The sequence below is a fragment of the Panthera onca genome, chromosome B1, assembly GCF_046562875.1.
Source record: "Panthera onca isolate mPanOnc1 chromosome B1, mPanOnc1 haplotype 2, whole genome shotgun sequence".
In the NCBI taxonomy this organism is placed as follows: Eukaryota; Metazoa; Chordata; class Mammalia; order Carnivora; family Felidae; genus Panthera; species Panthera onca.
The window spans coordinates 13,498,095-13,509,887 of NC_138342.1; the positions used below are offsets into that span (position 1 = coordinate 13,498,095).

The window sequence follows — 11,793 nt, forward strand, 5'->3', positions numbered from 1 at the left end:
TGTCCTTTTGAAACACGCTCTCTCTCCCTGGTAGCTCACCACTGCCGTCGGTGCAGGTAGGGGATTGAGCTCGAGCTAGCTCGAATAAAGGCTCTTTTGCTTTTGCATCGGACTCGGCTCCCTGGTGGTCTTTGGGGATCACTAATTCTGGGCATAACAAAAATCAAAACTGAAAAGCCACAGAATAAGATAGAAAGTAGGGAATATTTCATTACTAGTGGGTACAGATTAAAGGAAAAAACAAAAAAAAAAAACCAGATCTTTAGTATTAGAAGAAACAAAGCCCCCAGCAAGGTGATCATTTGCTAACACATTAGGAAAACGCTTCTCCACAAGGGTGGAGGTGGGGAGAGGACTGTGAGTGTTGGGGTCCAGGCTCCCCAGCAGCCACACACACACACTCCCCCTGCAGTTTTACCCATGGCAGATTCACCCAGTGATAAATCCAAGAATCATAAAGCCTTGTATACACATTTCAGTTAAAAGCCTTGAGAACAGAGGTCATACCATGGTATTAATAACAGTTCTGGAGATTCTGACAGCAGTGACATTTTAGAGAAAGAAATGCCCAGGCGAGCAGCAAAGAGATGGACATTCGACACCATGCGTTGTTGGCAGTATTCAAGTGCTAATCGTTACATGTTTGTTTTCCTTCTACTGTATGCATTTTTTGAGAATAGTTAGTGTCTCTTTATAGTCAGACCTACCTAGTTTTGCCTGCTGATAATTTCCTGGCCAGGGTTATTTAAATACCTGAACTGGGGAACAATTAAACCTTCTGCTGAAACATTAGTCTAGTGGGAGATATAGGGTTACTCCCTTCAGTAACACACTCCTCTACACTCGAGAGAGTCCGGTGAAGGCGACCTCTGTAGAGACTTCCGGATGTGGTTGTAGTAAACATGGGCTGTGGAGGCAGGCACTGAGGGAGGACCAGGAGATGCGCTCGAAATTCTGAAATGATGTGTTTGGAAGAGCTGACGTTGGAGCAGGGGATTGCAGAGTGTCCAGAAAATGTCAGCGACCCCCGCCACTGCTTGGACACCTGTGGGCTGACCTGCATCCCCTAGAATGCCTGGATGGTTCAAAAAGGCGTGGTATGGGCTGGCGTCTTTACTCAGCTTCTCCTCCTTTATCCTGATCATTGTGGCCCTGGCAGTGCCCCACTGGCTGAGTGGGAAAATTCTTTGTCAGACTGGAGTGGACCTGGTCAATGCCACGGATCCAGAGCTCATCAAGTTCATTGGGGATATTTACTACGGGCTCTTCCGAGGATGTAAAGTACGACAGTGCGGGCTCGGGGGCCGCCAGTCCCAATTCACGAGTGAGTATGTTGGGGGGCACGCAAGCTGCTTTAGAACACTTTGTTTTACTTTGTAAGGGTGCCTATGTCTAACTGTGAAATTTGACTTCTGCCTCAACCTAAGGCATAATGACAAAGTCCACAGTAACCGAAGGGTTCCTGTTCAGCACCAAGAAGAGACCTTTTTTCTCTCTGCAGAGACTTATAGAAACATTAAAAATAGGGATTTCTATACTTCTGTAACTGACCTCTATTAGGAATAACTATTAACATATTGAGCACTTACGTGTGTCAGCCATTCTGCTAAATGCTTTACATGGCTTCTCTCTTTTAAGCCTTATAACACATTTATAAAGAAGGAATTCTTAATGTTCCCGTTTTGCAGAGGACTACACTGAGACTTGGAGGGGTTATATAACTTGCCTGAGGTCCCTCAGCCAGGAAATAGCACAGCCAGACTTCAGACCCTTGGCACATGACCTGGGTGTTCTCAGCCCAGCACGCACGTTCCCACTTCTGTTTATATAAAAGCTCCCTTATCTGAGAACGGGCAAATGTCTGTGTGCCTGGGCTCTGGCATCAGACTATTGGGTTGAAAGCCCAAGTTGGGCACTCACTGGAGGGGAGACCTGGCGCAAGGCACTGGAGGCTCTCTGTGAACATGAGCAGGCACAGTCCTCCGCTGACATCCAGTCTCACGTCACAGCTGCTCTGGATGTAAATAGAGCAGGAATCCAAGCCCAGCTTATGGAGGGTCTTCTGGGAATTGAAAAACAAAGCAAAAAAAGACAATATTCTGTAAGCCTTTAGAATCCATTAGATAGCTCACAAGAACAGTGTCCTACACAACAATAATTAATCAATATAATGCAATGCAAGGAGATAAGGAATTTTACTCATTTGATTTCAGTATTTCAGCATTGTAGTTTTTAGAATCCTGCCCAGGGTAAGTATCTTATTAAATGAGTGAAGACACAAAACTGAAGCCATTGATAAACACAATAATATGAATTGGCATTACTTATATACATGAAGGAAATACATATTTGTTATGGATATCCAGGAAAAAAAATCTCTGGGAATATTTCTATTTACCCAGCAATGGAATTGGACCAGGGATATTGTAAAAATAGCTTTATTAAAAACATTACACAAAAAACTGAAAACACATACACGTAGAGGAATAGGGGCGCATGGGTGGCTCAGTTAAGCATCCAACTTTGGCTCAGGTCATGATCTCGTGGGTCCGTGAGTTCAAGCCCCATCTTGGGCTCTGTGCTGACAGCTTGGAGCCTGGAGCCTGCTTCAGATTCTGTGTCTCCCTCTCTGTCTTCCCCTCCCCTGCTCCCACTCTGTCTCTCTGTCTCTCTCTCAAAAATAAACAAACATTAAAAATTTTAAAGATACATTTTATAATAAAAAAGCAAAAAAATAAAAATAAAAATAAAGGACATGTTAAAAGGAGACCATGGAGGGGCGTCTGGGTGGCTCAGTCGGTTAAGCGGCCGACTTCGGCTCAGGTCATGATCTCGCGGTCCGTGAGTTCAAGCCCCACGTCGGGCTCTGTGCTGACAGCTCAGAGCCTGGAGCCTGTTTCAGATTCTGTGTCTCCCTCTCTCTGACCCTCCCCCGTTCATGCTCTGTCTCTCTCTGTCTCAAAAATAAATAAACATTAAAAAAAAAAAAAGGAGACCATGGCAACTATACACAGCAGGTGATTCTGAATTAGATCCGTTTGCTGTTAAAGACATCAATTGGTGAGACAATTGGTAGAATTTGAATGGGGCATCAGGATTAAATGGCAGGTCTGTACCAGTGAACTCAGTGATTTTAGTGCTGTGGTTCTGTAAGAGAATCTCTTTTTGAATGAAATAGACCCTAAAGTGCTGAGGGATCAGGGACAATTTACCTTTAAATGGTTCAGGAGAAAAAAAAAAATCCCTTGTACCATTGTTGCAATTTTCTGAAGTTTAAGATTCTTACAAAACCACACACACACACACACACACACACACACACACACACGTTTTAAGGGAGAAATGGCACACTTTTTAATAGTTGTAGGTAATTGAAATTAACAAATCTCACAAAAGAAGTTCCAAAGCTTGAATTAGGGAGGGACCATCAAAAGCAGCACAGTTCCAAAGACTTTAATGAGTAAGAGATTGCTTAGGGAATGTAGTAAAAATATATAATTATATATCGGATGTGTCATGTGACCATGGCAACTGCTTTCTTATCTACTAGATAATTTATCTATTATGTTTATTATTTATTATCTGCCTCCACCCCTTTGGTATGTAATACCACAAGGGCAAAGATTGTGGTTTTTTCATCCATGATCCCAAGTTCCCAGAAGAGTGCCTCAAAACATTGGCACTCAAAAGCATTGGCTGAATGAATAACAATAAGTACTTTTAAATTCATTTGTACTAATGTTCACGTGCAAGACACCAAACTTGTGACCTGTGCTACACCAATCCTCCACAACCCTCCTAGTTAGAAGGAAACTAAGACTCAGAGGTTAAGCAACTTGCTGAAGGTCACAGAGCCCCAAATGCTGGAGCTGACCCCAACCCAGGTATGCCTGACCCCAAAGTTTCCTACTTTCCACCATATGCTGCTCCTTCTGGAATTTGTGACTGGCAACTTTACCAAAGCAGGGCATCAGCCTAGCAGTCTTTACTGTTCTCCTGGAATTCAGCAAAGGGTAACGGGGAGGTGGTGGAAGAATGGGGAGTTCTCAAGGGTGGGAGGAGCCAGGGTGGACAGATCCCATTAGAAATGACAGAGTGGTTACCCCAACAAATGGTGGGTGTATTAGTTCCCTAGAGCTGCCATAACAAAGTACTATCACAAACTGGGTGACTTAAACAATAGAAATGTATTCCCATGGTTCTGGAGGCTGGAACTCAGAAATCAGCTTGTCAACAGAGCCGTGCTCCCTCTGAACCCTATAGGCAGACCCCTCCTTGCCTCTTCCAGCTCCTGGTAGCCCCGGGTATTCCTTGGCTTGCGGCATCCTCCCTGTGTCTCTTCACATGGTCTTCCCTTTGCATGTTTCTGTGTCCAAATTTCCCCTTTTATAAGGACACCAGTCACATTGGATTAGGGCCCATCTTAACAACCTCCTCTTGATTGGCTCTGGAGAGACCCTATTTCCAAATAAGGTCATATTCTGGAGTTCTGGGGCTGAAGACTTCAACCCATCTTTTGGGGGAAGGGATGGCAGGAAGGGCACAATCAACCCGTCACAGAGGGTTTGAGGTGGCAGATGGTGGGCCTGGCATAATTTAGGAATCCCTGAAGCACAAACACTGTTTCTGGAGAAGCAGCCAGAGCAGAGACCAGCTCTGCGGGAGAAGGGGACCCAAGGAGAACAGACAGACTGAGCCCTTCCACGGCAGCACCAAGTAAACCCCTGCCATCCCAGCTCACAGAAACGTAAGCTACCCAACCAGATGAGCACATTCTGTTTGCCCCCTGGAGGAACTCAGTAAATGCTCCTTTCCTCCTCCTCTTCCTTCCCAGGTGGATAGGAGACAGCCCCCAGGGTTTATCTCTGAAACAGCAGAACTGTGTGAGGATCATAAAGGACATTTTAATGTCACCTCTGAGTAGGACAATATTCAAGAAAGTTTTGTTCCCAGCTGCCGTGGGGGTGTCCCAGGGGAGGGTATAAAACTTCCATTCCCAGCACTTGAATGTGACTCCCCTGGAGCTGGGGCGGGCTCCTCCTGTGTGGGCTGGCCTTGCACCTGCCGCTGGTCAGGGACAGACTTTGCACTGATCACAAAGTGTTCTCTCAGGAAGGGCTGAAAGTTAAAAAAGAAAAGGAAAGAAAAAAAACCCTAAGGGACACTAAGAAGGGAGAGAAGCAAAGGTTAAAGAGAAGCCTTGCCAAGAAAAATCCCTTGGAAAGAAGCTCTGGGTAAAGTTTCTGATGTTGGCAAGATAACCGCATGGAGATAACTACAAATGGAAATACGGAACTGGAAAGAAAGTTAGATTGGAACTAGGATGTAAATGTGCAGTGTCTAGAAACTTCTCAGTGGAAAGGACTTCAAAGGGAGAAGGACAATTCTAGTTCTCAAGCTTGGGAGACACCAACCTCTTGTGAATATAGGGAGTCTGGTGAGCCAGCAAAGGACCAGAGGGGAAAGGGGCTGGGGGTGGGTGAGTGGAACCAGGAAAGCTTTGAGTCCTGGTTCCCAAGGGGGGACAAGGAGGGGCAGGTCATGACATCAAATGATGAACCAGTGAGTTCGAGCTCACAAAGTGGACCCCAATTTAACCAGCAGGTGCTCAGTAGAAACCCAGCAGTAGCTTCAGAGGAAGGGTTATGTCCGGGCACTCTAACGTCTGTCACTTTTCATTCTTCATGTGTAACTACTGAAAACAGCGATCTAAACTGCATATGTCATATAGTATCTAGGTCTATATTCCTATATAGAATTCAGAGTCACCTTGCCCAAAAAGAAGGGACCTAAGGTTCAAGCATGTGGGGAAACAGGTTTAATAAAATTCACCTTATATCCTTGTCACAAGCACTGAATGAGATAACCATGTAAAGGGTTCAGCTCTTTACATGACTGTGTCCAGTAAACGTTGATTACCCTCAGTTCATACACAGCTTTTGCTACCCCACTGGACTGATGAGAAAACTGAGGCTCTGAGGGCTTTCCCCAAGTCAGAGAGTAACAGTAATAACAGCCACAGCCACAGCCGCCATTTTGAGAGCTCACTCTTTCCCAGTCAGTATCTATCACATCCTATCATTTCATCTCCACAGCCACTGTGTGGTGGCCAATAGAGAGAAATCAGATACAAATTAATATCTGATTAAATTATCCTGCCACATTAATATGGGAAATTAATATTCTGATAGAATATTATTCATCACAGCATATATTCTGTGCAATATGAGAATTAGTGTCCATCATACATGGGAAAAATGCCCACCTTGCTGCGGGATCCAAGATGATGCTCCTGGCTTCCTATTAGTGCTTATTAAGTGCTATTATTATTCCTATGCACTCCACTCAATCCACTCAACGACCTGGTAAGATGGGTAGGGGAGTGGCTTAGAGGATCCTATTTTATACTTGTGGCAAATGAGCAAAACTGGCACTTGAACCCAGATCTTTGGGTGCCAGGTCTAGGCTTCCCTCTGGGACGCCCTTCTATACTCTTCACAGATGTACCTGAAATCTCTTCTACCGCTCTGATTTAATGAAGGCAACTCTCTGACCCAGGTTAAAGCTTTTCAATTGGCCCTCCTTGGCTGACTCTCTCGCCAACCACCTTTGCTAAAGAGGCACCGTGTGGGGCTTATGTACGTCAGCTTACCCCGATCCCGGGGCTTTGAGGGCAGTGCCACTTAAATCGCCAGCTGGGGCACATTTTGATTCTGCATCCAGTGCAAGGAAGAGAGGACTGTTAGTCAACTGACAAGTGGCCAATCGGGCTCCGTGAATTGTCTCTGGAACTCTCCTGCTTTTTGAAAACCCAGTACATGTTGCCTGGCCCTCACTCCCCTCTATTACAGCCTCAGTGGTAAGCAAGCCTGGACTTTATGAGCTCCAACCGAGCTCTGACATGGAAATTCTGTCTGTGTCTTTTCTCCCCAGTCTTCCCACACCTGGTGAAGGAACTCAATGCAGGCCTCCACGTGACCATTCTGCTGCTCCTCTTCTTGGCCTTGGCCCTGGCTCTGGTCAGCATGGGATTTGCCATTCTCAACATGATCGAGGTTCCATACAGGGCAGTCAACGGCCCCGGGGGCATCTGCCTATGGAACGTCCTCGCAGGTAAGGAAGGCCCCCAGGGAGAGAAATTCAAGGCGCTGCCACCACCAGGTGGTGGCACTTGAATTCCAAGTAGATGGGTGGGGGCATGAAGGAATTAAAATGCCTGCCTCAGCCTTTGCTTCCCTGGTCTATGACCTTTCATTCATGGGCACGAATGTCCTCTTTACTGAAAGTTGAAGGATCTCTGTAACAGTAAAGAGCCAAATTGGTGGCACGCATGAGTGGCTGAGGACTTAAAGCAAAAAAGAGAGGTTGGGGTAAGAGGAGAAAAGAGAAGACAGAGAGGTGGGGGTGGAAGGTGGAAGGGAGGGCATTGTGGGAGGAGGTGGGGAGGTGGGGCTACCGCGGCAAGAGTGGGAGGGGCCCTTCTAAATGACAGCAGAGGAGGCACCTGGGATTTTACAGGCCTCTTTTCATTTAAACCCCACAGCTTCCTTAGGAGGCAGAATTATTACACCCATGTTTACAGGTCTTCACCTTGGGGTTGAGTCCGAGCCCCACCTTGGGGGCATAGAGTTTACTTAAGAAAAAAACAAAATCCTAAGAATTTTTTCAGCCCAAAGCAAGCTTGTCACCTGTGCCACAGAAATGCCACCTCACATACCACCATCACAGGTGTATGAGGGTGACGTGTTGGCTTTCAGGCGGAGTCGTGGCCTTGGCCATCGCCAGCTTCATGGCCTCCGTGAAGTTTCACGACCTGACCGAGCGCATTGCCAACTTCCAGGAGAAGCTCTTCCGCTTCGTGGTGGTGGAAGAACAGTACGAAGAGTCCTTCTGGATCTGTGTGGCCAGTGCCTCGGCCCATGCAGCAAATTTGGTAGTGGTGGCGATCAGTCAAATTCCGCTCCCCGAGATTAAGACCAAAATCGAGGAGGCCACGGTCACGGCTGAGGATATCCTGTACTGATCGCCCTCTCCTGCTCACACCCGAGCCTGAGTCAGTTCTGCAGTGTGAACGGGGACCTCATTTTTTGTGCTGGCTTTGCAGTCCGGAACACCTGTGCTCCTAAGAAGAAGGAAATGGAAGGAGAAAGGACGGTGCCTGGACCAGAACAGAAAGGTTTCCCCAACCCCTGGCATCCCTGCCTTTCCCTCTCACTGACCTTGGAGTTAGAGACTCTGCTTCTTGCCAGCTGTGTGGACACAGACGACTCACTTAATATCTGCTTCTCAGTTTCCGCCTCTGTAAAGTGGGGGTGGTAAGGACCTCACAAGGTTGTAATGAGGTTTAAAGGGGCAGTAATGTTGCCAACCTGTGAATCAATATATGTATCTACAATCAGAGCACTCTACAAACACAAGGTACTGAACATTCCACTAAATGCCTGCAGACCCCTCTATTCCACACAATGTTACGGGGGATATAAACAGGCATATGGTAATATTCCTGTCTGTCCGCCAGAAACATCTAAACTTTCCACAGGACACAGGAATCAGATGGCAACAATAACACTCAGAATGAAAGTAACTTACCTTTTTTTAGCAGTTACTACACACTGGACACTGTCCTAAGAGTTCTACATATATTAGGTCCTCACTACAAATTCAGATCATTGGTACTACTTTATTTCCATTTCATAGATGAAGAAACTGAAGTACACAGACATTGAGTAACTTGCTGACGTCAAGAATTCAGTTGAAGAAGTCTGCAACCAAAGTTTATACTTGTAACCCACTTTGCTAATCTGTTGTTTGAGGTTCAAGCAATTGGAATGCAATGGGATAAACACTGTGACGGTAAATGCATAAAAGACTGAGGAAGGGATTAACTCTTCCAGATGCGATGTGGTATTAAAGAAAGTATCACAGAGTTGACATTTGATCTGAACTTCGAAAGATGAGTAGACTTTTTCCAGTGGTGAAGGAAGCAGGTCTGGAGAAGGGCATTTCAGGATGAGTCAGTAACGAGGGGGAGGCACAAGGTATGAAATTACAAAGAGGGCTTGGAAGCATGTGAATATGCGATGGTATCAGAATGTTGTTCTAACTCACCAGTTAGATCAACCCTGCTGCTTTGTGTTGGGTTTCCCTTAAGTGGTCCTGTGGTGGTTAATCACATGTGCCAACTTGGCTAGGCCACCATACCCAGATATTTGGTCAAATGCTATTCTAGATGTTTTTGTGAAGGTATTTTTTGAATGAGATTAACATTTCCATCAGTAGACTTTGAGTAGAAGAGGTTGCCCTCCATCATGTGGGTGGGCCTCATCCAATCAGTTGAAAGCTTTAGGAAAGACTGATCTCCCTCAAGGGATTGGGAATTCTGTCAGCAGCTTGCTGCTGCAACTCTTCCCTGGGGCCTCCAGCCTGCCAGCCCACCCTGCAGATTTTGGACTTGCCAGTGTCCACAATCATGTGAGCCAATTCTAAAACAATTATCTTTCTCTCTGCCTGTCTGTCTCTGCATGCACACACACACACACACACATCCAACTGGTCCTATTCGTCTGGACAACCCTTCCTCATACAGGTACAAAGCTCATCTGTTCATCTTCCCACAGTGCCGGCTGGGGTGAATCCTTTCTCAGATCTGCTGTCTTCATGCCAAGTAAAAGTCATCTAATCCCCTAAATTAGTTCCATCTAACATGACACCCGATTTGGACCTGCTCTACCTTTGCTTACATGCTGAGCTTCAGGAGGTTTCCATGGCATCTTTTCTGTTCTAATTGCTTGTGATTCCCTGCTGGGCCCCTCCGCCCCTTCCAGCCCTCTCTCCCCATCCCACACAGGGCCGCAGTACTGTTTAACAGACTGACATGGCTCATCAAATATGCAGATGGCACATGGCTGGAAGGGCTAGCTAACAGCGTGATGGGAGACGGAGCCAAAAGATAGTGACAGACCGCAGTGCTGTCTTGAAAACAAGTGGAAATGTCAATGTCCTCTCAAGTTTATCATAAAGTCCTGCAGACAGTTGAGAAAAAAAATCACACAAGAGTGGCAACAATTTATTTTACGATAAATATGTGAGACTCTTGGTACATTTATTCATTCAGTGAGTATTGAAACTGATCTAGGGGTTGGGAGTGGGGCAGAGAACAGACAAACATCCCTGTCTGCCCCCCAGAGATTTCATTCTCTGAGCGCCTGGGGGTGATTCACACGGAGACCGCTTATAACATCGGTAGCCCGGCCACAGCCCTCAACCTGATCACTGCTCAGGTATGTGCAGACTGCCACACAGGGGCAGAGGAAATTGAATTTTGCCTCTAGTAGTGGAATTCCCTTATTAAGATGGTACTCTTGACCAAGTTGGATGTGTTCCAAGGAGCCAAAATGCAGGTGTTTGTGAATTTTCCCGGTGACAGGGTCCAGAGCTTTTTGGGTTTCAAAAGCATCTGTAACACCTTAAAAGCTTCAAACCGTGACCCATCATGTAGCAGCCATAATGTTACCAGAGATAATCAGGTTCGGTCTGAAAGGCATCTCTCAGGGTTATTGCCAAAGAGATTGCTGTATGGAATTTAGCCAGTTTTGATGGAGGAAAGAATGGGAAGGTTATCTGGGTCACACGGTTTGCTCACATGATCACTCAAACGTATAGAGAAAATATAGCCCCTTTATTTTGACTATAGTTAATCTTCTCTTTTCCTGAGTAAGGAGAAAATAATAATAAATGCCCAGTCCAGTTTAAATTTAACCCAACCTTATCATTTATACCATCATTCAGGTAATGTGAAGCTTTCTGGGATAAAATGGCTAGTTCTTCAGGTAACTTCTCTCTTGCAGGTGGTACTAGGGTTATGGGAGAGAAGATGATTCTAGAGTTATGGGAAAGCAGATCATGCACACACTTACTCCCTGGAAGTATCCCCTGTCCTCCTGGTTGGTGGTGGTACACTGGCTGGGCTCTTTGGAGTCCTGTCCCCCGGCTGCTGCTTACCTGCTAGTCATCCCAGGGCTGTCTCAGGGAAGAGTAATTTTTGAAATGTTCTGTCAACTGGCCAGAGCCTGGTCACTCCCTGGAAGACTTGCCCTCATCTTGGATCCTACTGGCTGCAGACCTTGAGTGACAACCAAGTCCGCCATCTGCTGTCCAAGCTGTCACCTGTCAACAGCCAGGCTCTGCTGCAGTCACCCACGTGCAGTCTAGGAGCCCCACCTGGTGTCAACACAGCATCCTGTCCCATGAGGCCCTGGGGACACCTTTCCATTCATTCCCTCTTATGAAGTAACTAAGGTGATTCATTGGCTGTATTTCCCCCAACCACACTTCGCACTTGAGTGGTTCCCTGCTGCTAACAGAAGGTCCAAGGGGGGGAAAGGTGGTAATTTGCCTTAGGTGAGGCCCAGCCCTTTCAAAGTCTCCATTTCCTTGATTACAAAATGAGGCAGTTACACTGCATGATAATGACCATCATCTACTGTAGGCCAGGGACTTTCCACGCTGTCTCCCTCATTCTGACCACAATTATTCAAAATAAATATCATTGTTTTTATTTTACGGATGAGCGATTTTAGGTTCAAAGAACTGAAGTCACTTGCTCAGGCCACACTATTAGTAAATAACGGAGAAAAGTCTCAACCTCCAACTATGTAACATCAAGGCCACCGTTTTTCACTGCACCATAACTGCCTTTCTGAATGATAGACTTCTAAGTCTCCTTCCCAGGGTTTCTACAGGTGGCTGTGCAGATTACATCCTGTCCAAGAGGTAACTCTTCAAGTCTAGCCC

At 46.1% G+C, this 11,793-nt stretch overlaps 1 protein-coding gene across 1 annotated transcript; it reads left to right on the plus strand.

The window, feature by feature from the left end:
• Positions 1-835: 835 nt before the first annotated feature.
• On the plus strand, positions 836-11,189 carry CLRN2 (clarin 2). Its single transcript, XM_060655368.3, has 3 exons — positions 836-1,324; positions 6,934-7,113; positions 7,758-11,189. The coding sequence occupies exons 1-3, from the start codon at positions 1,072-1,074 to the stop codon at positions 8,021-8,023; spliced, it is 699 nt and encodes a 232-aa protein (XP_060511351.1). The 5' UTR covers positions 836-1,071; the 3' UTR covers positions 8,024-11,189.
• Positions 11,190-11,793: the final 604 nt, after the last annotated feature.